This window comes from Podarcis gaigeae (assembly GCF_964106915.1).
Source record: "Podarcis gaigeae genome assembly, chromosome: 1".
NCBI classification, from domain to species: domain Eukaryota; kingdom Metazoa; phylum Chordata; class Lepidosauria; order Squamata; family Lacertidae; genus Podarcis; species Podarcis gaigeae.
This window is the reverse complement of record NC_139678.1, coordinates 93,695,663-93,722,421: the sequence shown is the minus strand read 5'-3', so window position 1 is coordinate 93,722,421 and position 26,759 is coordinate 93,695,663. Positions and strand designations below refer to the sequence as shown.

The following is a 26,759-nucleotide window of genomic DNA, read 5'->3' as shown; positions in this document are numbered from 1 at the left end:
ATACTTTGAGGGGATATTCATTCATTCCTCCTCACCACTATGAGCTGAATAGCTGAATAAAGAGCATGAAATCACTTTGCGACTCTGAGTATATTTCAACAGGGAAACCGATACATCCTTCAAAACATGTTCCGTTGAAGTCAGTGGAACTGTCTTCTGAATTGGTATACTGTCCTGTCCTGTAAAACCTCCTGCTCTTCAGTTTCTAGCAGAGTAAAACTATGCGCGGCTACTTGGGAGTATGTCCCATTGAATGGGGCCTTCTCTCAGCTAGGTTGGGAATAATTGTTGGTCAAGTGTTCTGTAGCTAATGTGTGGATGCCGTTCTTTCTCTCTTACCCTTCAGACCTGTAATTTCACTAAGGATCCTGCATGGGGCCAGGCCTTCACATTCTTCGTCCACAGCGCTCCATCACAGTCTCTTCATCTGGAGGTCAGTTGGCCTTCTCTTGCTTTATGAGCATGTGGCACGACATGAGCTCATGCTTAATGGGTCTTTGACCGAATAATAATAATTGGCACGGGTTTCTGCTCTGTATACACGTGCTCTTGTGTATATAAGCTCCTGTTGCTGCTTTGCAAAGGGACTTCAAAGAAGTGGGTCATTATTTTTACTGAGAAAGGGACTACTGGGCTTTGTGGGAAGGAGGGACCATATTTATGTTTTTTGTAGATGCAGTAAAGATATTATTCAGCCTTCCTTTGGGGACTTCAGATTTAATGATATGATGCTCGTGTATTATTATTATGACTTGTTGCTTGTTACCTTAATACATTATACCTAAATACATTCTACAATTAAAGACCATGTAAAAACATTAATATTTCATGCAAACACCTACAGTTCATACATGTAACAAACGCACACAACCCTCACTCACTAAACAGCCACAGGAGGCTTCAAGTGGCCCTTTGGGGTAAATTTTGACTCTCCAGCTGCCTCGATATCAGCACATTTCTCCCTTCCCCCAATATAGCCTATTCTTTGGTATCAGATGCTGCCCTCCCTCATCCAATAAACTTCTGGCGGGGAATGGAGGAGAGGAGAAAAATGTGAACATTTCCTACAAAGACCCTAAACATCCCAGTTAATGGGGGGGGGGGGAGAGTTTAGTAAAAAGTTTATGATGAGTCTAGATCAGCGTTTCCCAAACCTTGGGTCCCCAGCTGCTACAACTCCCACCATCCTCGACCACTGGTCCTGCTAGCTAGCGATGGTGGGAGTTCTAGTCCAGAAACAGCTGGAGACTAAGTTTGGGAAACGCTGATCTAGTGATTATTTTTTTTAAATGCCTTCTTGTTCAATGGTTAATCACTGCTGAGCCACAGCAATGGTGCTACAAATGTTTTAACAACGTAAGAAGAATGCTGCAGAATCGGGTCAGTGGCCCACCTAGTCCAGGTTCCTCTCCTCTCAGACCAATCAGATGCTTGTGGGAAACCGGCAAGCAGGACTCAAGCACAAGAGCACCCTCTCCCTTGTTTTCAACAACTGGTAAAAGGATTAAAACATTGTTGGAACTAACTCATCATACCAATCATAACTCACCATACTGTCTTGTTTGCTTCCGCCCCCTCTAGATAAAAGATAAGGACCGGGAGAATGCCCTGGGGACCTTTGTGTTATCGCTTGCCAACTTACTAAAAAATCCTGATATGACACTTGAACAGAACTTTCAACTGGATCACTCTGGTGTGGACAGCTCTATTAAGCTGAAAGTTGTGTTGAGGGTAAGTTTAAGGTTCTGCATCTATCTTCCCCCTCCTCGCTTCTCTGTTGTATCTCTTCCTGTAGGAACTTGTTGTGCTTTCCTGAAACTAATTAATTTTCTGCAGTGGCTGTCAGGAATCTCTCTGTTTACATCCTAAGATACATTGCTTCAGACTTCATAAACGGGTGATTAATTGACATGGGGTACGATGAGTTCTGTCTTGTAGAACTATACTGAAACCAAACTTACTTCATGTATAGATTTGTGCTCTGTGCCAAGTTGATATGAATTCAAATCTATCAGAAGTGTGTACAACAAGCTCTTGATCTCTACATCGGATGAATCTATTAAATTATGTGGGTGAAATATTTGGGAGGCATACCTAGAAGGGGGCATGTTAGAAGCCCCTTCATGGGTCCTGTAGGAAACTTCCTTCTTGAAACCCCGCTTCCCCTCAAAGAGGTAATTGGGTAGGTCTTGGGTGTCCATATTGATATGCAAGCAATAGTCCTGGATAAGCAGGCTGGTTTTCAATTCTTGTTTTTATCTTTAAACCACCTTGAGTTCTGCTGAGGGAAAAGGTGGGATATATATATATATATATATATATATTTGCTTTCGTAGATTTTCACGGGTACAGGAATGCAGGTTTTGGTGTCCTCGGGTGTCTTCCCGTGTAAAAGTTGGGGTGTCTAGGCGACGTTTCGACGAGGTCTCACTCGTCATCTTCAGGCTGGTGCTTTCGGCTTCTTGTTACTGGAACAATATTAATATTAACAATATATTAACAATATTAACAATATATATTAATTACTGCTACATTTGAAAACCAGTTAACATAATATTATTAACATTATATATATATATATTAACATAATATTAACAATATTAACAATATATATTAATTACTGCTACATTTGAAAACCAGTTAAAACAAATAACTTGATTAAAATGCTGAATATTTATCAGATTGTGGGATTATGGGTTAGTTTACCCATCACAGAGTTACAGTTCCCAGTCACCCTTAACAAACTACAGTGCCCAGAATTCTTTGAGCGAAAGAACGTTCTTTAAAGGTATAGTGTGTAAGCAGTTTCAGACCAGTCCTCACTAGTCTCTGTGCTGCCCTTGTAGAATTCAGCAAGGAAGATGGGGGCAAGGCTAGAATTAGTTGTCTCTGCTTGTCATTGGCTCTGGCTACTATTCGGCTTTCTGCCCTGTCAGTCCCAAAGGACACTAGCCACCACTGCCAAGGTCAAGCGTGTCATGGTTACCACTTGCCTGGCTTAAATTTATTATTTCCAAAGGCCGAATAATAATAGGAGGTGGGGGTTAATATTGTGGCCAATGCAAAATAAAAGCCTAAAAAGCTGCTTGGTTAGGAGTGGCTGGAGCATTCCAGTAAAAAGCATGATAATGTCTTACCTTGAATTCAACCAGTTAGTACTTACCTACATTGTTTTCCATGTTCTACAAATGGGATACGAGGATTTCCAAAAGCACCCAGGTGGTTTAGAACAGAGTTCCCTTCAATTTTCAAAATAATGACCTCAAGCACATGCCGTGCTCTGATGCAGATGGATGCTTTCTATTCTTCCCCAAGACAGATCAGCAACTGGGGAATTGACTTGAAAGCCAACAGCACTTAAACACCTGCGGTCCAATTGTGTATCTGTTTTAACTGCACACACTCAGTGGTGTTAAGGAAATGTTTAAAATGTTCTCTCCTTCGTACCTAACAAGAGAATATTTGCTGTTCCTACGTATTTTACGGTTACGGTCATGCCCCTAGTTTTCCTGATTTCTAGGCTCATTCCAGAGGGCAAGCTCCTCCTCCTTGTCTCATGCAACTAATAGAGAGAGAGAGAGAGAGAGAGAGAGAGAGAGAGAGAGAGAGAACACGAACTCTTCCCACTGTGAATTTGGAGCACTTTAGAAGTATCCTTTGTTAGTGGAAGACAAAACTACTTCCTTTTTTAATTTTTAATTTATTTATTTGGTTTTTCAGATTAAAAATTTACAGTCACATATCCAACATACAACATAAAAACAAGATTCCAAGGAATCTCTTGGACTTCCCTCCTCCCCTTTGTGGGTCCTGTTCTTAATCATTTCCTCTTGCATCTTTTATGATAATCCAAATCTTTTACCTCTCCATTGTTCAAAATTCACCATTAAACTACAAGTGATAGTCCAATCCTACTAACAATTTTAACTGTTTACAATGGTTTTTAATATAAGTTATACATTTTCCCCATTCCTTGTTAAAGTTTTGGTCTTCCTGATTTCTGATTCTTCCAGTCATTTTAGCCATTTGAGCATAATCCATCAACTTGATCTGAAGATAAAGTCCCTACCAGAGAAGAATGGCAGATCAAGTTGACAAAACTCTACTTCCTTGTCCAGCGCCTCTTAATGTTGGTTATGACCACGTTGTTTACTCTTTCTTTCCCCCCATTTTCTTTTCAGGCTTTGGACATACAGCAGTGTGATCCAGAAAGTACCTATACTGGGGTTAATGCCTCGAAGCAAGTTCCCATCCCTGCCACTGAGCAGGATGAACCCAAGGGCAAGACACATGTGCCACCTCCTCCTCCTCCTCCGCCGCCGCCTCCTCCACCACCACCAAAAGTAGAAGTGCCCAAAGCACCCCAGGAGAGGAGCAGCGACTTAGGCCTGCCTGACCCCCAAGGTGACCGACGCGAGAGCAATGCTAACCTAAATGTAAATGAGAAATTGGCAGGACCTATTGTGATAGAGGCAGTGGCTGGAATTAATGAGCAAGCCGGCACAGGCGGCTTGCGCCCCAAATCCTTGACACCTGCGCAGACCATCCCAGCACGCCGTATGCTGCCAGCCCTGCGGAGACTCCAGGTTGCCCCCAGCATTGCGTCTCTGGGCTCAATATCCGCTTCCAACTTTGATGTAACTTGCAGCAATCTGGATCTCAATAAGTAAGTCTGCCTCGGTGTGAATTTTTGCCCAAACTGAGCATGAGCTGTACGCTTGTTTCTGCACACATTTGGAAAATAAAAGACCCGCTTGCAGATGCTAATCTTCTAAGCTAGCATTACTGTGGCTATTTCCTGTTGTTCATGGTACTGCGAAAGGGGCAAGAGGAACTCCTTAAGGCAGATTAGTTTTTTTAGAGGGTGTTTGTTTTGAGACTTGCGTTACCTTCAAGGTACATAAGTGTTCCTGTGTAGGATTCTCTAAGCATGTTCCAAGATAAAGGTGTGTTTGTGACACTGGGGTGCCTCATGCAAAACTTTTGCAGCACCCACAACATTGTCAGAATGTCAGCCCATTCCCAGGAAAATCCAGGAAATTAAAGAAATAACAAAAACTTGTCTCCAATGACCTATCTTCAATACTTCAATGACCTAATTAGAATTCCCTCTGGAATCACCCAAAATCTGTGGGGGACTTTTATTTCTCAGGATATGCATTTAGATCAGAGCAACACAACATGTGTTATAAGTTCAGTGAAAGGAAGGGATGCACTTCCACTTGTCTCACCACTTTCCCTGGGAGAAACCAACTCTTTCCTGCGGAATTGGATTAAACATCAGTTGGGTTTTTCGCAAATCGACATTTGCTCCAATTCCACAGTGAAGAGTGGGTTTTCCTGGGGAAAGTGGCAGAACAAATGGAAAACCTCTCAGACCATGCTTTCTAGGCACAGGGCAAGCAAAAGTGTGGGCAAGCCCTAGGAAAGGCTAGCAGTCGGCACACAGACCCCATAGAAATAAAGTCACAGCCTTCAGCTTAGATGCCTGTAGCTGCTCCTGGGCAGCTGACCTACCTTCTACTTTCTGCTGGGATTCCAGGTCTCTTTGATGGAAGGCTCTTTGTACTCCATGTTTAGCATCTATACTACTGTGACAAGAGTATTTTTCTGATTTGAATAGTTTTCAGAACACACCTCAAGGTGAAATGACCCCAGAGAGGGCCAAGAGATGCTGGAATCAAATACATCTTCCTTGGCACAGAGAATTCCTTCTCTTGGGAATGGCTTATAGTTGGTTTAGCTTATGGGGATGAGATATACTAGTGTGAGTTAGTAGGGATCTTAGTTACGCAGCATGTGTTCAGCTTCTGGAGGAGGTTTTGTTTGTTTGTTTGTTTAAATGTAATTCATTATCTTGCAGTGGGACACTTTATGATGGAATGCCCCTGGGAGAGATTCACCTCACTGTGCGTTATGCATCCCTACGGCAGTCTCTTATCGTGCTGGTCAATGCATGCAGGTAACCCCTGAGAGAGCTGTTTCTCTTTGTCTTCTGTGATTGATATTGTTTAGGGCTTGATTTTTGGTATGCACAATTTTCTGCTGTAGACACAACCAGGATGTGCTACATAGGTGTGCTCACATTTTCAAACATCCTGTTACATCCTTCTAATATGGAGTGGATCACATGCAGCTACAAACATGGTCTTGCTGGCTGTCTTACCAGTCTGCCACCCATTGACCCCGTCCCTCCCGCCCAGGTCCAGCCACTTCATTTGGTAATGGGTCTTTATTGTAGACTGCATGCTTTGTACTGAAGTGACAAGCCTGGCTGTGCCCAATAACTGCCTGGCTTCAAGCACTGTATTAGCAGCAGCCCTATCTACAGAAAAGCTTGGGAGCCACAGATTCCTCTTACTTCTTAATCTGCTTTTCTTACAACTTCTTCAGATGCAGGAAAAACAAGTGTGGGCACACCCATACGCACAATCCTAACACACCATAGATAAGCATTTTTTCCACCTGTTAATCCTAAGGATGGTATCTCATTTCCCAAAAGGAATTTAACGCCCTGCTCTCAGCAAGGAGCACATCCCTATGTCCGCATCTACTTACTCCCGGACAAAAGATGGGTAATGCGAAGAAGAACTACTGTCAAGAAAAGAACTCTGAATCCTCACTATGATGAAAAGTAAGTAAAACCTGGAAGGAATTTTCTTGTCAAGACCCTGTGTGTTTTACCTGCTGTTTATTTGCCAGAAATGTGCAGTTGCACTGAAACCTTTAAATATGTCATTGGCTAAAGCTATGCCTTTACTGGGAGAACTGGATGTGGCAGTCTGTCATCATTTGGGTGAAAATGTTGTAAGAGAAGAGCAGTTTCTTTTAATATTTTAATGTTGTATTTTAATTTTGTTTTTAAGTTGTAATCATTCAACTTGTTTTTATTATTGCTTGTAAGCCACTCTGAGCCCGGCCTTGGCTGGGGAGGGCGGGGTAGAAATAAAAATTATTATTATTATTATTGTTGTTGTTGTTGTTGTTGTTGTTACCGGTATCTTCTTTCCCTCTTTGGTTTTGCTCACTTTTTTGAAGCTTTTTTACATCTGCTGTAGGAAGGTGCTTTTAAAAATTTACCTGATTTCTAGATCTTCTGGTGTGGTACATAGAACCTGTGTATACAGTATCTGAAATAACCAGAATTTTGTTATTTTGTTTCTTTACGTGCGAAGAGGAGCAGCATGCCTCCAAAATCCTGCACATCACAATTTTTAAGTGAACAATAATCTGACCCTGGCTGGGATCCCAGCTAGCCATCTGTGAACAGAAGGGCTACTTTCATTCATGGGCAGGACTGGGATTCAGCAGAGGATTATTTCAGGAATAAGGCAAATTTTATTTCTCCCAGCTCCCTCTCCTGCTGCTCTAGAGGGATCCCCTTTAACCCTCCAGAGCAGATCTGTGAGGGAGCACAAAGAATCTGAAAAATGTATTTCTAGCCTTCACATAATTAAAACTGTATCATTTAAAAACATTCCTACAAGTGGAAACCTCATTAGGATCCAAACCAAATGACCCCCGTCATCTAATATTAAAGCAAGTCTGCTCAGCTCAAACAGAGAAAATATGAACCCTCCTCTGTATATCAGCTTCCCTCTTCTGAGAAAGGCTTGCTTTCATGATCCTGAATGCTTAATGGGTAAGCAACGTGTGCTGAAAGCAGAGGATAAATTGATCTGCCTTAGGCTTTTGTCAGAAGCCTGCCACTGGGCAGACTGAGCTATGTCCATGGCCCCTGAGCAGCTGGGTATCTTCAGCTCTGAGCATGAGATTACAGCACACTCAGCAGGAAAAGGTTATCTGTCTAGAGTTGGGATGGGGAACCTTTAGCCCTCCAGCTGTTGCTGAACTACATTTCCCATCACCCCTGACCATGCTGCCTGGGATTAATGGGCCTTGAGAGTCCAGCAAGTGACAAGCCATAGGTTCTGCACACCTGGTTTAGAGGTAACAAGGAGATGGTCCACTTCCATCAGATCACTGAGTGCCTCTGAAATGGAGTGATCTTTCTGTTTTGCATGAAGTGCCCAGAAGGGTCAAAAGTAGCACTGGCCTGCAGTGTGTACACACACACAATCTTAATGTTTCAGTTTGTGGGTAAAAAGTGAAAATCTGATATTCTAGTACCACACCCCCTAATTGTGGTCTCTGAAATAGGGGATGAAGGTGGTTTCAGATCAACCCGGGCTTCAGAAAACATAATGCTTTTGTAATTGTTATCTATTTTTAAAAATCATTAAAACATTTATAAAAATCATGCTTCCCTCTGTGCAAAGACCAGTGAGGGAAGTAGTTATTTAGTTTTTCGTAAAATTTATATACCACTTGATTGTGTGGTCAAACTGTCTCATCCATTCATCTAATCTCAATGATGCAAACATTTGGCAGCTAAGAATGTATTGCTTATCAGAAGCAGTGTTTTCAATTAATTTGCAAAGCTTTAACTTCTTCGTCGTATTGTGTTCCGTGCCTATTCATATACGCATTTCCTGTCTATACTTCTAGGTTTGAATTTTTTGACACTCTGGAAGACATCAAGAAACGAGCCTTAGACATTGCAGTGAAAAACAGACGGCGATTTATTTCACATGAAAGGAAGGAGCTTGGAAAGGTATGGCACTGCTTTCAGAAGTTAAGACGAGGGCAAATAAGCTGGTGAAATTGATTGCATGGCAGAAAGATTAAATATACTTCAAGTTGTGCCATGATACCCCCTTTCTCACAACTTCTATTGCATTCTTAAGAGAGAAATCTCCTGTACCCAACTAATCAAGCATTTGCTGTTATATTCAAAATTCTGGTGCTGTCACAACATCCTCTCTGCATTAAAGAGTACGCCTGCATTCAAAGGATAACTCAATAAAAACTTGCTTGCAGTTTCTATGCCTGGTAATCATCTCTACTTATTTTTGAACCATTTATCTGTAATTCAGACAGTTAACGAAAATATTCAAGCAAGTTATTTGAAATATCTCTTAATTTTTAATTTGTTTGTTTGTTTTGAAGGTGCTGATTGACTTGTCAAAGGAAGACTTAGTCAGGGGCTTCTCCCAATGGTATGTTTACATTTACAGGTTATAAGAACATAACAAAAAAAAAAAGTTACATGGGTTTTAGTTATAGTAGGGCATCAAAAGGTTGTATGTGGTAGTTTCAATGCCTGCACAGTTCCTACAATTGTTATGGATTGCTGCTGATTTTAGAACAAATTTTTTTCCTAAAAGGGATCACCTCTAGTCTAACCTTACTAGAAAAATCAGCTTTAAAAAGTGACGGGGGGAGGAAGTGTCTGTCCAGCAATTTTTGTAATGCAATTCTGTTCGTTCTTCTGTAGGTATCAGCTAACAAGAAATGGACAGCCTGGACAGCCCCAAAGTTGATACCTGTTGCCTGATGAACAGCTGAAGCAAGTGTACATATGTATATTTTGAACTTTTTAATTACAAAATAGCTTTGTAATTTTTTATTTATCTTCATCACATTGTTTAATACGCTTCTATAAAATATTTATTCAAGATGCACTGTTTTGGCAATAGTTCTGCGGTCACTTGCGATGGCAGTACTGCTGGCAATAATACACAATTAAAATGAACATTCATATGCACGCCTGTGGCATGCATTGGGTCTTCAGTCTAGGAAATGCTTCCAGGTTGTAGTGCAGTACAGTGCTAGCACACCTCATCTGGAGCTCTGGCAGAGAGTCAAAGCCCCTTCTCGGTGATTGCTGAAATGAAACAGGTGGTACTTCAAGACCACCACCTCTATTTGATTGAGAAGCAGAGACCTCAGGAACCTTCTGTAATAACAGAGGGCTATATAAAACTTTCACACAGAATATGTCACTATTTGCCCTGCACCCTCTTCCTGAGATGGGGGGGGGGCAGCAGGGGGTGATGACTGTTACTTCAGTGCCAGCTTCTTCTTTTTAAGCCAGTGCAGGGATGACTGGAAAACTGTTTTGCAGCTACAGTCTTCTGGTTCACAACCAAAGTGCATTCTGAACCCCTACAATCTTAAACTATATTTATTATGCCAAAGATGCATGTGTTTTCTGAAATTAAACTGAGTACAAAACTGATTTTAATAAAGAAACTTAAACACTGTGGTATTGTGACTTTTTGGAGAGAAAAAAAAATCCCTTGGACCATTATGTGTGAATATCAAAATTTCAATAGTTAAAACCTTTTATTCAACAGCTATACACACACACACACAGAGGTAGGTAAGTATTACGTTGAGACATGGCTTACATAATCATCAGGCTTTCCATTTCAGCTTCTGCACAGCAGGTACTATATCTGTCAGATTTCTGACCTCTGAAATGAGAAAAGTGATTGTTATATGCAGTACTTATTACAGTGCAAATCTAGATGACAATAACTTTGTGCAAAGTAATAAACTCGGGTTGTGTCTCCTCAGAAAGGGCAGGCTGTACAGGAGCTTACTGTAGCGTCAAAATGCCAGCCTGCTTCCCCAGCCCACCTAATATAAAATTTAAGTATAAAATTGTTGTATATACCCAGCTACTGATGACATGGATGTTCCTTACAGCATTTTTTCAGTGGGTGGTTTGTCACTTCTTGTGTTTTGGTGAGTGATCTATTGCCTTGCCCCTACTTCTGTTCGCACCTCAGCCAAATAAGTACTACCTAGCCATTTTGTTTTCAGCCACTCAAACGTTTCCTATCTATTTCAAAAGAGGATGTGGAGATCTGCATTCTAGTAAAAATAAAGGGGGTGGATACAATAGACTATAATAGCACTACATAAATGGGGCTTGGGTGTTTTTAAAAAAATAAATACTGAGGTCTTGTGTAAGACTTTAGGATTAAAAATGGGAAAACCCAAATGGGAAATGATTTTGGCTCCCTCTCAAAAGGCAAAGTCCTAAATTTTGCATACTGGGAAACATGACAACTAAGGAGCTAGTAAGCATGCTGTTGTATGCTTTAGGTGTGGGGGGTGGGGTGGAGTGAAATGTACATTTGCAGGTATAGGAATACCTGTACACATGCCTAAAACTAGAAAAGTTAGGGAACAGTAGCGATTGAGGAACCAGAAAACACAACTGAGAAACATTCCATCAAGTACTTCCTATTAGTATAGATAATAAATAACAGAATGCCTGCCTACGTCTGTTCTGATTCTGGGGAACCAGGAAGATGCAAGTTGCAGAAATCACTTACCTAGAATATGAAGCAAGTCTTCAATAAGACCTTTAAATGCTTGGAAAAAGTTATCATGTTCTTTTAACTCGTCGACAATGCTGGAAAAAAAATCATTTGTGCCACATTCATTTCCCTGCAGTTTTCATTTCAGAAACTAACCCATTGAAATCTGTGCTTCCTTCCTCCCAGCTCTTCATATTCCAAGTTTCAAAATTCTCCTTATAAGAATTCTCCTTGATAAGATCCATCTAGGGTCATCTGTTTCTAACACCATACTCACACTATTACTTCAGGCTACATCTCTGCTTATGGATGTGTTTTACCTTGAAACTGGGGTCAAATATGATTCTCTTCCCTTGCAATTACTCTATGGGGTATATGGCTACATGTAGCCAGCAATTTGAATAGTGTAAATTGGCAGAGCTATGCTACTTGCATCTTTAGCAGCTAGGAGTGTAGGTGCTTAACTGCTGCCTTGCAGTACTGCTGAAACATGAGAACACTTATCTAGCCTCTAAGAAAACAAACAATACCAAAGCTGTGCACTGCTTCTCTCTCCTTTTTAAATAGGGTAGTCAGCAATAATAGGATGTCTGTTTCCATGGGGCAGGGGCCCTCTGTCTGGCCTCACCAACTATGGCACTACACTCCAACAGCTTTCAACTGGCATGATGCAGCTTCTCCCCTAAAGTTTCCTCACCCCTGCTTTGCCACAACAGCAGGGAAAGGCCATAGTTTAAGGAATTTCTACAAAAGAAGTGTGTCACGTATACTCCAAGTGACCAACAAAGTTGTGCAGTCCATAGTTTATTAAAACTTAAGTCTGATCTCATGCAGAAGCCAAGTCACAATGGGCTGGGGAAGCAGTATTAACTTCAGATTACAAATCAAAAGGTAGCAGAAATAATATCACTCATCAGTGGAGTATGAGAGATCATATATCAAGGCAGCTATTCTATTGAGAGGGTCACAGTGCCCCCCCCCCAAAGAAAACTTGATTCTTAGTTCTAGGATTAGATTAAAATGAGGTCCCATCATGGAATGTTCCATAACTACTTCTATGATGTCAATATATATGTACTTCAATTGCCACTGGCTATTTAACTGCAAAAGCAGGGCTTGTGTAAAAAGGCTGTGAGGGTCTTCTACAGCAGCCTTTGCCAGCATGGTACAGTAGACTAAAACACCCATCAGCCCCATCCAACATGGAGCACCAGATCGACAAAGGTCACTTGACACAGCAGCGGAAGACTTGCCATAGCCTGATTCCACAAAGAATGGGTTGCACCATAGCTGCATGGAGATGACCAATAAAATACTTTCTTAGGATAGCCAACTATTTGGTACCACCATCCAGATAAATGGTGCCTTACCAGGACAAGGTTTTGCCCTGCTGGGCTCACAATCCAGAAACTGACACAAGGAAAGCAGAGGTAGAAGCAAACAGAATAAAGAAGTGTCCTTTTAGTTACATGCACATAGTCTTCCAAACCACTAAGCCTGAGGGGTTATTCCAGAGGGTTCAAAAGGAAGTTATGGGTTTTGAGGGCTGATCTATTGAATGAAGTACTGAGAATGACCACAGCAATATGGATCTAAATGTATCATTCAAGAGTTACTACTATGATTTATCAAGGGCTTGCATACCTTTGGATGTCAGGGGTGCCCAGCAACTGCTCTACCTGCTGGGACACATTCTCATTGAGCAGACTGCACAGCTTTCCAACCCTGTTGACCAGGACACTGGGTGGGGCAGAAGTATCTGGGAAGAAAACATCCATTTCAAGACACACAAACCAAGGAGCAATCTCACTGGAAGTGACTGCCAACACAAACACACACACTAAATGTGGAATGATTCTCGAGGTTCCATTCCGGATACAGATTGTTTTAAAAAGCAATAACGTTAAGGATACTGGGGGACAGGACCAAGCTTTGGGAGATACTAAACACAAAGAGCAGATCTGGGAAAGTACAACAGACACCCACTCGGAAGCCAGACAATATTCTAAATCGTATTTATTTGAAATTACGTTTTAGCAATTATTACGACACCCTGCATTTATTATTTTTTATTATTGCATCCCAAGCTGAGGGATGCACATCGGAGGAAGGGAAAGATTATCCATACCTAGTTCTAAAAGATCACAGAGGTTTCTCATAGCATTGATCATTTCACCAAGTTTTGTATAAACTTCATTCATGCGAGGATAAATTCCATTAATAGATTTCACATCAAAGAGCTTTTGAAAGTGAGACACCATTGCATACAAAGCTTCTTGTGAAGGCACACAACTTCTCTGTAGGATGCAAGACAAAAAGGGGGGTTCAGGATGAAGTAGTTTTAAATCTTGGCTGAGGGTGCATACAGAAACATTGAAGACGTCTTCCTCAAAACATAGAAGCCTTATCTAACTAAACAGTTACACTAGTGCAAGGAGATTTATAAGACTTTAAAGGAATTAATTGGTTGGTTTTTATAAGTATAAGCAGAATCAGGACTGAGGTAATTAAAAAAACCTAACACAGCCAAAGTGATTCTTTGAAGCAAAATTCAATGAGGACCCTAATTTTCTACTGCATTAATGGAAGCGTGTCCTGTATCTTATCTGAATATTTGTACCAGATTATTTTTTTTAATAGTACCATCTTTCCTGAACTCTGGAAGTTGTGGTTTATATTTTCTTGGTTTTCTTCTGAAAATGCCTTGCTATCTTTCCCAACAAAAGGCAGCATATTAATAATTGTAAAATAAAATAAATACAGGGCTTGATACTAGCACATGCAAATTTCATACTAGAACTTTGAAAAGACATAGCTCTGGAACAAAATTACCTTTTCTTTATTTACTACTTCTTCAGAGATTTCATCTACCATGAGCTGAAGGTCTTCAACTCTAATATATTCACTGTTATCCTGCACCGTGACCATACACCAAGGCACTAGTTGCAGAAACAATTTTTTCAGGGACCTATGCAAAGTCTTGAAAGAGCAAGAAATTATTATTAGAAGCCACCACAGTGCCTGCTTAACTTAACATATTTTTGTGCACAATCCACACTCCCCTCTCTCGCTTGTGAGGCTTTGTGCAGTTCAGAAGGTGGGGGACAAGATGAACAGACCTGATGCCATTGGGTGAACTGCCTGGGATCCAGCCGATTCAGGGCTGGCGTAGCCCCACTACCAGAGCACTGTGTTTTGGGGCTTTTTGCTGGATCATGCCAGCAGGGAACCCACCAGCAAGCGGAAGTCGGCACTGGTGATATTTGCCAGGGCAGCTGGGTAGAGCAACCCCTCTACTTAATACAGTCTCCACCCAGTCCAGCATAAGGGAGGTTTGGATTGCTCTGCCTGTCTGAAAGTGATCCTTGTGTTTTGTGTGAGACATCCAAATCAGAATCACATTTTTTTTGTTCTAAAAGTAAAAAAAAAACAGCTGCTTGAGCAGATGGAGATCAGATTAGGACCACAGGGCTGGGGGAGTACAGGGAGATATCTGACCTCCCCAAAGCACCATTTTTCTAATTAAAATTTCCTCCAAAGCCATTTATCCTGTAGTTGAAAACAGAGAGCTGTTAGTATGTTCTTCCTAAAGGAGAAATGGCAGCTAGAAGGATTTTAACTATCAGCAAAACTATCAGGAGTAACTCGAATGGCCAGAATATGAGCATGTGCAATTTCTATTTAATGGTCAGAGCTCATTGTGTTTGTACTGTGAATTTTAAAAGGAGCAAATAATATATTAAACAACACATAAATCTACAATGACATTTTGTTAAAAATGAAAAGGATGACATTCCTCTCTTTTGCTCCTCTCAGAAGAAGGCGGCAGCTTATCAGGATAATTAGTTTGAAATAAGTTGAAAACTATTATCTATGGAAAACACACAAGGCACACATCTGAAGAACTAGCTAGCTAGAGAAAGAAAGGTTGAAATCAAAGACCATCCGTACCTTTAGGGCCATTAGCTGGTCAGCCCACATCTCAACTGTAAGAGGAAGGTGCTCAAATCCACATTCCTGCTCATCCCCTTTAGGGCAGCTTTGCGGCAACCCTTTCCGCTGCAAATGCGTGACCAACGGAGCTCTTCTTGGGCTTCTTATAACAGCGTCAATGCTGGACAACACCTTTCATGTTAAATATTTGTCAGAAAAACCACACAGCAGAAATTATGACAGATACTATTGCAGTGCTAAATACACACTCTAATTAATATTAAAAATACAATAGAAGACTTGGCTTTCACAGGAGACTGGGGGTATTTTAAAATATCCAGTGAGCAGACAAACCAAAAACTGAAATCAAAGTCTGACCCTAGTTTGTTCTAGCTACAGTTAAATGAAACTGAAGTTTCCCAAGTTCAAATGTCAAGGAAAACTGCAGCTAGTTCAAAATTGGAAGCAAAAGCTTCAAATCTTCTCAGAGACACAAAAGGGGAGAGGTGGTATGAATGTGAGCTTGAGGCACTCCACAACTCATTCATGTAATAAGGGTGGGAAAATACCCTTATTTTGGAAATGAGTGCATTTTTAATAGCTCTTGCAACGGCAGCCCACCTACCTGCAAGTATTTCCTGCAGGTTTCCTGAAGTACCCCTCCTGTAGTGCTTTTACATTCTCTGTTTTCTTTCATGCTTTCTTCTTCATCAATATCATGGGATCTATATTGCAGGTAAAAAAGAAAAAAGGAACTATAGCAAGAAGGGGGGAAATATTTCAAAAAATGCTTCTATAACCTCTCTTGCTTATATATTCAGCACACAAAATGAAATAGATGTATTTAAATTCGTTTGAAATGTACATTTCAACCCAGTTTTAATGCTTCATACAAATTATTGTCCCAACCACAAAAAGTGTAGAAGCAGAACACTTCTGAAATGTTCGAAAACCAAGCACTGCTTCTGATTGGCTGCAAGAGCCTCCTGCACTTCAGCAGAAGCCACGTTGGAAGTTCAGCTTCCGAAAAACGTTAGAAAACTGGAGCATTTACTTCCAGGTTTTTGGTCTTCGGGAGCCGAAATGTTCCAAAACGGAGGCATTTGGGAGCCGAGGTTTGACTGTAGAAGACTGGCAGAAGTGGTTGTTGGGGAAACCTGCAGTTCTCACCAACTTCAGATTCTTTTCCCATCACTTCACACATGTGATTGAGTCTACAAGCACATCCACAATCTCCAGGGATAGTACTGAGACATGCTTTTGCTCTTATTCTTCACAACATTCTTTTGCTTTCCACCAGCCCATCTTTAGAACTACAGTGAAAGCTTGTGTGCCTCTGTTCTTTGGCTTTCTTTTAAGTCTGCCTGCCTTCAGAAGAAGGTTATTTCTAAAAGGCCCCTGCTTTCTCCATCTTCAAAACAGAGATCTATTGTTAATGCTTAATGGAAATTAGTTACTTGATATTCTTCAGTGCTTTCTCCAGCTTCTTCACTTGGTGCTTGTAAAATTTTAGCTCTTGCACAGTTGGTCTAAAAGGAAAAAAAAATCCAGTGCATTTCTAGAGAATCATAATTTTTAAAGTGAGCAGAAGAGCATGCCACCCTCCCTCATCAACCACTAAGTAGTATCTATGGAGACAGTTGCATATTTTGGATTTTTCCAGATTTGTGGAAGATTGCTTGCTGCTTCAGATGGATTTTCACCTCCCTCATAGGGCAACAGCTGCCCAGTGGGAAGGAATCGAGCAGAGAGAGGCAGGCAGGTAAAGACAACTTCAAAGCCAGCTCTAGCTAGATTTCTCTCACCTCCCACAGGGCCATCTGCCAGCAACCACCTACTGGGAAGAATCCCAATTACTTTTCATATGTGGTTATTGTGGCTTCAATGTTTTGTTGGTTTTTTAGTTAATTTGAAGCTGCATCAGAAAGATATTTATTCTGAATAGAAGGCTATAGATCACTTTTACTATTAAAGAAATAATTACATTGTGAAGCAGCTATGCTTTCCTAACAGCCTATAAAACATTCACACTATTTACCTGATTTCCATCTCTTTGCTGAGATTTGTATTTTCACGTAACAGCTGTTCATTTCTGGCTTTTGTTTCGATTATCTGAGTCTGGAAAGACTTCAAAGACTTTTATAATGAATATGTTGTCATATAAGCATTCATAATGTCACTAACCTCAATTGTCTTCACAACAAGTGGGTTAAATAAGTCACTAATATACTGTACTATTGCTATATACTAAGGGGCTTTACCAACAAAATGTTGAGAAATACTGACTTCCTCAAATAGTCAGCCAGGGAGCTTACAGATGAACTGTGGTTTGAATCAGAAACTCTTAAGTTTAAAATTCCATCTATTCAAAAGTATATGACCATTTTCACTTTATCTCAAGTTATAAAACCAGGTGATAAAAGCCAAATATTACATATGATATTTAAAATTAAACAGCCAGTCAGTCATTGGGTTGGAGGCTGTTCCATGCTGTGCAAACAGCAACCAGATCACTGAAGGGTGCCCATCTCCACACAATATGCTGAGAATCAAACAGAAGGGATGATGCAAACTGCTGAGTTTTGTTTTAAATCAAACCAGGGATTAACTTTGGCAGGTTTTTGGGGGGATGGGGTAGATTTAGAAGAGAACAATGGGAACCTTTATACAAGACTGCATGGCCTATCTCCCCTCCCACCAATAAACCTGGTGGCCTTGCTGGACACATGTTTGGTAAGCACAAGAAGGGGCTTACACACAACAGCTCCTCCACATTGGGGCAGGATTGTCCCTTGCACAGAGGAACTCTATGTGCATAGGAGCCTTTGTCAAAATTCCCCAGTGATCGGCTGCTATATACTATGCAGCCACCAAGTGCAACCCTGCTGCACCCATTGTAGAAGCGCTCCATCTGGCAGTCATCCGGGGGAGAGTGACAGACATCCAAGAAATATTTGTCCCAAGGTAGAAAACAGCCTGGGAACAGCTACTGGGAGGGGAGGTCATTGGAAGACTGCCACTCATGCATCTTGTCTTCAGCATAAACCTGAAGTGGACACCTTTAACTTCCTCCCTAGAGGTTGGACAGTTTCTATATCCATGGGTACCTGCTTGTGCCTTACCATGAGTAGGGCTCTGTAATTTGGAGTGGCATCTATGTCCTTCAAGAATTCTTCCTCATTTTTCCCTTCTCCTTGTGTATGATCAGGCTCTCTGTTATATCTCCTAGGAAGGAAATCCAAGTTAAAATGTGTTCCACTACAGTGAAAAATACTAAAATTACAAAACTAGAAATCATTTGATTGGTGAGACCTATTCCGCAAGACTAACCTGAATACCTGATCTATTCAGCCATCGATACACCACCATCGAATCACTCACTTTGTATTGACGACTTTTCCTATTCATCTTTTTTATCGTATTATGAAACTCCTTCTAACATGAGTTCTCTTCTTACCTTAATTCTTTTCTCACTTGCTTGATCTGAGACTCATAATGGTCAATTAAAGAACAAATCCTAGAAAGAAACAAGGGAAAACACACCATAAGAGTGGCAAAAATTTTAGTACATAAACAAAATATTATTATTATAGCAATAATGATGACAATGTAGCTATATCATACAAAATGTTCCAAAATCTATTCCACTACTATGTATTCTTCAGAAGAACAACTCTTTATAAAATACATACAAGCAATTAGTACTGGAATGAATACAATTGGGCAATTGGAATGGATCTAATATGGGAAAATCTAAAATCAGCTTGTAATTAACTTTTGTCTTCAAGTAACTATTCCTATGCAGTGCAAGCATATGTAACTCATCTTCCCTCCTAGCAATCAATCCTTTTTCAGAAGCTCTGGGACCTGAGTTCAAAACAGTAGCAAGATGGATGAGAGGGAAGAAGGCCCAGACCCCGAAGGAGGCCACCAGCCCCCACACTTCCTGAAAGGATGTAGGCAAAAAACAAAAGACACTTAGAACAGAAAAAACAGGTGATAGTAATGTCTCAGACTCTTTCTATCTCTTCCAACAACTCTCCTCAGAAATTTATCACAGTGTACTTGTGATTCTATTTTAATATAAACACTTAAACCAAACTAAGATATCTTTGTTGAATATTCCCCTGCCCCAGCAAGAAAAACATTTCAATTCTAACTACTTCTGACAAGTTTGAAAAGCTTTTCAGATACTTACATAACATGTAATGTTAGTTTTGTTTACTAAAAATAAGTGGAAAAAACACAAAATCAGATCTCCATCAAGTTTGGGTAGTAGAGGGGGTTTTTTTTTTCCTCAAAAAAGCATCACCACTGTAGATTTTACAGAATGCTTTGTACTCTTCGGGATTTTACAGTATTTGTCATACAATGATCTACGAGGTGAGTTAATTTTGTAAAAAACATCAGACTTAACAGTACATAACAAGTCAATGTATTGCTGCTTGGAACTAGCTTTGTTATAAAGCCAGAGATTATTAGACATTTTCTTCCTTTTGCTGCCACCCTGTGGTAGTTCTGATTTTTTTCCTATGGACCTTCTTTGGAGTAATAGGCTGCATAGACGCCATACGTTTAAAACACATGCCTTCCCTCAAAGAAGCTTGGGAACTATAATCTGTTAAGGGTGCTGGGAATTGTAGCTCTGTGAGAGATAAACTAAAGCTCCCAGGATGATTTGGGAGAAGTTATGTTCTTTAAAAGTATGGCATGTGTGCAGCCTGAATATTAAAATTTGGGGGTATATTTATTAAATATATAGGGTGGTAGTCAACTAATTTTTACGCAGAGTAGACAGGGTAAAGCAATGACCGTAACTAAGCTAGATCTATTAATTTCAGTGGGTTTACTCTAAGTAAAAATTAGTTGAATACTACTCATAGACTATAAAAATACACAAGATTTTAAATGGCACCACCAGGATTGTCCTGCATCTCCTTATTCACCGCAAGGCAACACAACATCCACAGAGGTGGCAGCAACATCACCACTACAGGTAAAGTACTTGGTCCCAAGTACCTGTAAAGTACAGGTAAAGTACCTGGATCCAAGTACTAACCAAGAATGGCCAGAAATCCTATGCAACTCCCAAGTAAGCTCATGCTTCAGATTACAGTGAGAAATACTCACCTTGCAAAAGTTAAGATTTGCACAAATCTCTCACGAATTATCAAGAATGACTTACTGCTGATCCAAGTGAGTTCTTGGAGCCTGTTTGCAGAACTGCCGAAATATTTTTTTCTGTGTAGCCAAACGCTCCTCCTCCTCCATGTCCATCTTTTTAAGCTCTTTTTCCAAACGGGCAATAGTCTCTTCTTGCTCTCGGAGCTTGTCGATCTGTTGCTGATTCTTTGCCTGCAAGCAGAACGCAAGGGAATCACAGAAGGCAGAACGGTCCTAAGAAGGGAAGTAAATGGTAGGCCAGAATTCATTTGCTCTGTCCATTCTAAGTCTCTCACTTTCTTAAAAGAGGTAACTCGTTTTATTCTTTTTCTTGCAAGTGCATTTTAAAAGTGCATCACCAATAAGGTCAAAACACTCTGCCATGACATACTGTACAATGGTATCGATTCTGTGATCAGTAATCCCCTGATATGATTAACTTATGAATTCCACATCTCTACTAATTAAGTACCTGTGAAGCTTGCTGATCTTTCTGAAGCTCCTTGACTTGGTTCTGCTGCTCACAAGCATGAGCTATAGACTTATCTTCCAGCTGACAGATTTTCTGTTTGACGTTTTCCACAATGATGTCGAGCTCATTGGCTCGTTGTTCCTGCCGAGAAGCCCGACTTCGTTCTAAACGTAGTTCATCTCTTTTTTAAAAAATAAAATAAAATAGAAAATAAATTCCTTCAGTGAAAACTACGTCACTAAATGAATTTAATCTGAATTAAAGTTTTCCAGATTAAAGTATTTAATCTGAATTAAAGAATCTGCATTTAAAAGACAATATAAACAAGTTCTCCTGAAGGATTTTCCGTTTTCTTGTAGCTTTTCACATGCTGTAAGTACATGAGCCAAAGTGAAGCATCAGTTTGGGAAACACGACTTGATGAAAAACAAGCCACATGTTCTTTCCTCGCTCTTTGAAGAACAAGGCATACCTCTTCACATTGGAGAATGGACACAGGGACAAATCCTGACCTATCATGTAACCCCCCAATAGCTGGCATTCCTGTGCAGGAATGAGAAGAATGCATGGAGCAGCTTCCAAAATGCCGTAACGGGCAGGTCAGAACTTTTAAGCCACAAAACAAGTGAAATAGAGCAGTTGTGAGCAAGACTTTGTGAAAGCTAGGAAGCAGAAAAATTGACAAGTCAATGTAACAGAAGTAAGTAAAAACTGCTATAGTGGATCAGGGCATTTAGTCCAGGTTTCCCCCAACTTTGTGCCCTCCAGATCTCTTAAGATTACAGCTCCCATGAGCACCAGCCAGCACAGCCAAGGGTAAGGGATGATGGGAGTTGTTGTACAGCAGCCTCTGGAGGCACCATGTTGGAGAAGGCTGAGCTAGTACGACATTCTGCTTTCAAGAGCAGCCTGCCAGTCTCCCCTGCAACAATTCTACCACTGTAAAGCAAAACATGGCAAGAGTGAAGAACTCTGATTAGCAAAGAACAGAGGTGAAGATGGTCCCCTTCCAGCCTCTAGGCTGGTTCAGAACTCTCTGCATTGAGCCTGTTAGATGCCGCAGAAGAATTCTAAGAAACATTATTACCTAATTTGGCGATTTTCTTCTATCAAGCCACGAACTATTTTACGTTGACGCTCTGTTTCTTCCATTAATGATCTCAATGCATATCGTATTGCTTGCGAAGTCTGTCTGTCCATAACAATCCTATCTGCAAAGGTTTTTTTATTTTAAAAAGTCACTATTATTAATTATTATTATTATTATTATTATTTCTTAAATTTGTATAGCACCCTATACCTGCAGGTCTCAGGGTGGTTCACAGGATAAAATCACGATATAAAAACACAGAATACATAATCAAAGTAAAAACAAGAACAATACAATAACACACAGACACACCCCACAGCAGAGGAATATTTTTGCCTGGTGCCTTAAAATGTATAATGAAGGTCCCAGGTGAACCTCCCTGGGGAGAGCGTTCCACAAATGGGGAGCCACTGCAGAGAAGGCCTGTTCTCGTGTTGCCACCCTCCAGACGTAAGATGTTGCCACCCTCTGGAGGAAGCACACGAGTAACAGCCTCAAAAGATGATCTCAGGGTCTCGGTAGGTTCATATGGAATAAGGCAGTCCTTGACAAGCTCATTAAAAAATACCACATTTTATAACAAATGTCTCAAAACAGGCCACTGGAATGAAGAAGGCACATTGTGACAGAGGTACCTATAGGAAAACAGTTAAGTGTAGGTTAACATCTCCAGATGGCTTAAACAAGAAAGCAGTGTGTTTGTTTTTGACACTTCGTAGTGCTTGAGCCAGGTGGAGGCATCCTCAAAAAAATAAATACATGGCATCTAACATTTGCCTTGGTCCATACTAATTTTCTACATTTTGTATGTAGATTAAACCAAGTAACATAGCTGTAGTAACATAGCTGATCATGCACACTTCCCTTGCAGCCATATAATATGAACGACACTGTGGACACTTGAAAATTCACATCTTCAAGCAATTAGAAAAGTGAAAAATTCAACTGAAGGCTGATTTACAGTTTCTTTTCTAAAACAGATGTTTTACCTGCTATGTTTCTGCTGGTTCCAGGTTTATCAAGGTACACAGGTTTTAAGCCATGTTGCCTTAATAACTTGTTTAATTTTCCCCATTCTTCTTGCTCCTGCTTAAAGTCAGACAAAATGGAAAATATTGTGAGTTTCTTCGTGCTAGAGTATACACCTTTTTCTTGTTTGTTCTCTAATTTGCTTCTCTACTAATTATTCACTCAATGCCACTTCCAAGCACCGCTGTCAACATACCTAAGGCAGCAAATGTGCCACAATGGCAGACTATGAACCCCACATCACAACATTTTATGAGTTTCAATTGCATCCAATTTGGTCATAAGTGAGAGCACCTCCTCAATTTGTGATAACAAATTCTTTCACTGAGCAATACCATAAAAACACTTCTTGCTTTGTTGTAAAATGGGGTAAAAGTAAACTGTATAGAACTTATATTTTATTAATTTCACTACGTTCATGTTAATTGTGTTTTTTATTCCCACTTAATTTCCCCAGGTTCCCTTCTTCCATAAAAGTTCATCCCAATTAAAGGCTTGTTATGAGCCTTCTTTATATATTCAACCACTCTGACCCATTCATAATTCCATATGCACAATTTAAAAAAAAAGAAAAATCAAGCAACTGAAAAGGCAGAGAAAGGGAGAGAGAAATCACACCCTCAAATATTCCCCTCAAGTGGCTCCCTGTTTCACACATGTTCAACAGTCATAATCTATTTTAAGACATTCTACAAGAGCCCAATTAATTCAGTGCAAAATGTTCTACACTTTGAGAAAGTATAACTTTCTAACTTCTTACCTCATCCATTCTCTGACTACCATTAGACATTCTTTCTGGGCAGGAATGTATCATCATAGAACCTGATGCTGCCTCTGTGGGCAAGCTACAACTTTGAGAGCTCTGAAAACCGAACAAAAGGAATGTGTTAAAAACACACCAAAATGCTAAGTTTATCTACTCTACTTAGTGGCGCTTACTCCACAAAGAGTGGATATAGGATTGCAGCCGTGGATGCATACTACTGCATAGAAGCTTAGGTGGAGGAACAACAGATCCAAGTCTTACACATAATTCTGATAGAATGATCTTTTATGATTCCTTTGGATTTCGTTTTTTTTAAAATATGCAGACTTCGTCTGCAAAATACACACTTTTGTACAGCTTTAATCTGGTTATTTTTCTGCTTTACAAAGAAAAGGAAACTGAAACTGGGCACAAATTAATAAACAGTTAGATAGTATTTGCATACATAGAATCCAGTTTTAGAGCAATACAGAATATCACTTGGTAGTCATGTTGAACTCAAAGGGCTTACTCCCCAGTTACTAAGAGTAGGGTTGCAATTGTAAATAGGATTCACCTAACTTTCTTCATGTAAGTTAAACTATAGCCCAGCAGAACAATGTGCAAACATGTCTGCTCAGAAGTAAGCCCAACTGAATTCAGTGGGACTTACTCCTGAGAAAGTGAGTACAGACAGTAGAGTAAATAACATCTTGTCTTGTGTGGGGATAAATGGCTTCTTCCCTCAACACTTCAAACATTTTAAAGAATACATTATACGCATAATATACTAAAGGTTACTGTATTATTGCTTACCAATTCCACATATGTACAGTTATCAATTATCTAAAGTTCAAATACCTCTGTCATAGTAAATTATTTTGGAGCCTTGGTTTCAGCTGATTAGTGGTCAATATTCCAATCTCTTCTGTAATCTCAAAAAATACATTTAGGAGAAAAATATGGTGAAACACATAGGAGGAAAATTTGATATGAACAAATTTTACATGTGGCAATATTATGATAAGTTCTTATTTCCCCTTCTGTTTTCCATTTCAGATGGCTGAAGTCTGCAAAGGGATTGTTGATTATCCTTTAACATGGAGGTCCTTCACAAAGAAGTCCACATTATCACTGAATACCCCTTTAGTTCAAACTTATTAAGGATGCATTCAAAGTACAACAGAGAAACAAACTGAAAGCACCCACCTTCCAATTTAAGACTCCTGCACATTCTTCAAAAAATCATAAGAGCAAAACAGGGCTCATTGCACATATGAATAGCAGCATAATAGTTGCAGGTGATTAGAAACAGTGGTGATTCTACTGTTCAGTAAAGGGGAAAGTGATCTTTTTGCCAGTTGGGTTGGTGCCTGCTTGCTTTATGTGTGTGTGTGTGTGTGTGTGTGTGTGTGTGACTGAGATGTCTGTGCAGGTTGTGCAAAAGGAAGCTTGTGCTTTGTCTATTATAGGGGATGTTCCATGTTTTGGGGTAAATGGTTTTTTCATTTGAGGAGGATTTTTTTCTGTTTCTTGGTGGGCTGTTTTACTGTTTGGGGGGTATGTGTGCGTTTGCTTATCATCTGTGGGTTTTTGGGTAACTTTGCCTTTTGTGCGTGTGGATTTTTGGGACAGATGAGTCGCTTTTGCCTGTCTGGGTTTGTGAAGAGTGCTTCTGGGGATGGCAAAGTGCCTTTGCCTGTTTGGGGGGGGGTTTGCCTTTTTGTGGAGGTTGGCTTTGTAGAGTGTGTGGGTTTTGCCTGGTTTTCTTATTGGATGGCTTTATATACTATCTTTCTGCCAAGGTGGTTTACAATTTTAAAACACTAAAACAAATATTTATATAGAGTAACAGTCATGGCAACTACAAGGAGCTGATGGTTAGATGTATTCCCTGGCCTGAAGGGCATTTCTGCTAGTGAAAGCACATGCAAGGTTTCAAGTTACTAAAAAAAAACTGCTGCAGATAACAAAGTGTTGCCTTTTACCGGCACACGCTAGAGTTTAAGTGGTTTTGAATATTCTTGGGGCAGAAGCTGAGAATCGATGAGCAAGTTTGTTTAAGCTGCAGAGGAGTATTTGTTTTATTTGTTTTTATCTTCTGAAGTTGCAGCTCATGTGGCAAACCAGAATATAAATTAAAGCCCTTACTATACTTCTAGTAAACGCTGTCTGTGCAAAGAGGCCTAAAAATGAAAAGCACCAGCACATGTAAAAGCAATATAACAGCTCCCCACAGGCTCCCCACCCGCCGCCGCCTTCTCCCTCCACAAGCACCTTAAATTCCCTTTGGGCCCTTGCGCCTTTCTTTGACACGTGTCCTCACTTTTACTTGCTCACATCGAGAACTCAAAAGACCATTACCTGGCGCGGACGATATAACAAGCTCCAGCCTCTTCTTTTCTGCAGCGGCCCGGGGCTGTGCCTCTCCCAGCCGTTATAGGCGGGCTTTGCAGCTTCAGCTGCGGGTTGGAGGAAATCCTCGCAGCAAGGCCGCCCCCAGGGTTGGGCTTCAGTCTCCTCCCCTTCTAAGTATGGGCGCCTTTCGGCTCCATCTAGGGACTGGGAGGGAACCATTTCTAAAGAGGAGCTGTCAATCCCACGCAGGTTTTACTCTCTGAGCTTGGCTCGCTCGCTCCTCTTTACTTGGCGGCCGCAGGAAAAAGATGCTGCGCTTTATACTGGAGACAAATACCTCACGTTTTCTACACCCTCTCTCTCTCTGACAGCAAGATGGCCCATTTTGCTGGTTGCGCTCCAACGTCTTTAGCAGTTGCCCCCCCCCCCCGTGCATCTTACTCAACAGGTGAAGCTTTCGCTCACTATCCTGTCTTCAGGGCAGCCATCTGTCGTGGGTGCTCTTGCACCAGATCAGACAAAGGGGCTGCAAAAAGATCGAGGCTATCGAGGTTCCCTCCAACTCTACGACGCAGTGAAAGCTGCACCTGTTGCATTTCCCCTCTCATACGAGTACCAAAGGAGATTGTGGAGGACAAAAGGGCACCTGTGGGGAATTCTGTCATGAGCCGCCGGGAAGCTAGTTCCCTTCCAATGTTATTGGGGCTCCGTCGATGGGTGCGCTCGGTGGTTAACAGGGAAAAGACACCGATCAACATCGTTTCGATTTTGCTGTTCCTTAAAGGCAAATCGCTC

At 40.7% G+C, this 26,759-nt stretch overlaps 2 protein-coding genes across 7 annotated transcripts in view; one reads left to right on the top strand and one right to left on the bottom strand.

Annotated features, from left to right (window-relative positions):
• Positions 1 to 10,106, top strand: part of ESYT3 (extended synaptotagmin 3) — a 39,439-nt gene extending 29,333 nt beyond the window's left edge. Inside the window, exons 16-23 of the mRNA XM_083707039.1 lie at positions 347 to 433; positions 1,582 to 1,731; positions 4,182 to 4,666; positions 5,864 to 5,962; positions 6,503 to 6,634; positions 8,509 to 8,614; positions 9,010 to 9,059; positions 9,338 to 10,106. Coding sequence (XP_083563165.1) covers positions 347 to 433; positions 1,582 to 1,731; positions 4,182 to 4,666; positions 5,864 to 5,962; positions 6,503 to 6,634; positions 8,509 to 8,614; positions 9,010 to 9,059; positions 9,338 to 9,383 — 1,155 coding nt within the window. The 3' untranslated portion in view covers positions 9,384 to 10,106. The remainder of the gene's footprint in view (positions 1 to 346; positions 434 to 1,581; positions 1,732 to 4,181; positions 4,667 to 5,863; positions 5,963 to 6,502; positions 6,635 to 8,508; positions 8,615 to 9,009; positions 9,060 to 9,337) is intronic.
• CEP70 (centrosomal protein 70) lies at positions 8,565 to 26,092 on the bottom strand. 6 transcript variants are annotated; one of them, XM_083709045.1, is made up of 19 exons: positions 25,971 to 26,092; positions 24,468 to 24,541; positions 23,622 to 23,723; positions 22,822 to 22,921; positions 21,830 to 21,953; positions 20,743 to 20,923; positions 20,293 to 20,462; positions 18,565 to 18,624; positions 18,230 to 18,332; positions 17,146 to 17,234; positions 16,565 to 16,636; positions 15,733 to 15,832; positions 15,126 to 15,299; positions 14,007 to 14,153; positions 13,303 to 13,471; positions 12,819 to 12,933; positions 11,190 to 11,269; positions 10,254 to 10,319; positions 8,565 to 8,925 (listed from the first exon to the last, which is right to left on the bottom strand). In XM_083709045.1, exons 2-18 carry the CDS (start codon positions 24,474 to 24,476, stop codon positions 10,261 to 10,263), a joined length of 1,854 nt encoding a protein of 617 aa, XP_083565171.1. In that variant the 5' UTR covers positions 24,477 to 24,541; positions 25,971 to 26,092; the 3' UTR covers positions 8,565 to 8,925; positions 10,254 to 10,260. The 6 variants fall into 6 exon arrangements, with proteins under 6 accessions (XP_083565171.1, XP_083565169.1, XP_083565172.1 ...); XM_083709048.1 differs by lacking the exon at positions 8,565 to 8,925 and adding an exon at positions 10,690 to 10,722 and having other exon boundaries at positions 10,151 to 10,322; XM_083709043.1 differs by having other exon boundaries at positions 8,565 to 10,319.
• Positions 26,093 to 26,759: the final 667 nt, after the last annotated feature.

What these genes read in the sequence shown, in the direction of transcription:
- CEP70 (XM_083709043.1), bottom strand. An exon ending in GTAGTCAGAGAATGGATGAG is followed by an intron (nt 22,922 to 23,621) that starts GTAAGAAGTTAG and finishes TCTGACTTTAAG; the next exon opens with CAGGAGCAAGAAGAATGGGG. An exon ending in ATTACAGAGCCCTACTCATG is followed by an intron (nt 17,235 to 18,229) that starts GTAAGGCACAAG and finishes AAGTCTTTGAAG; the next exon opens with TCTTTCCAGACTCAGATAAT.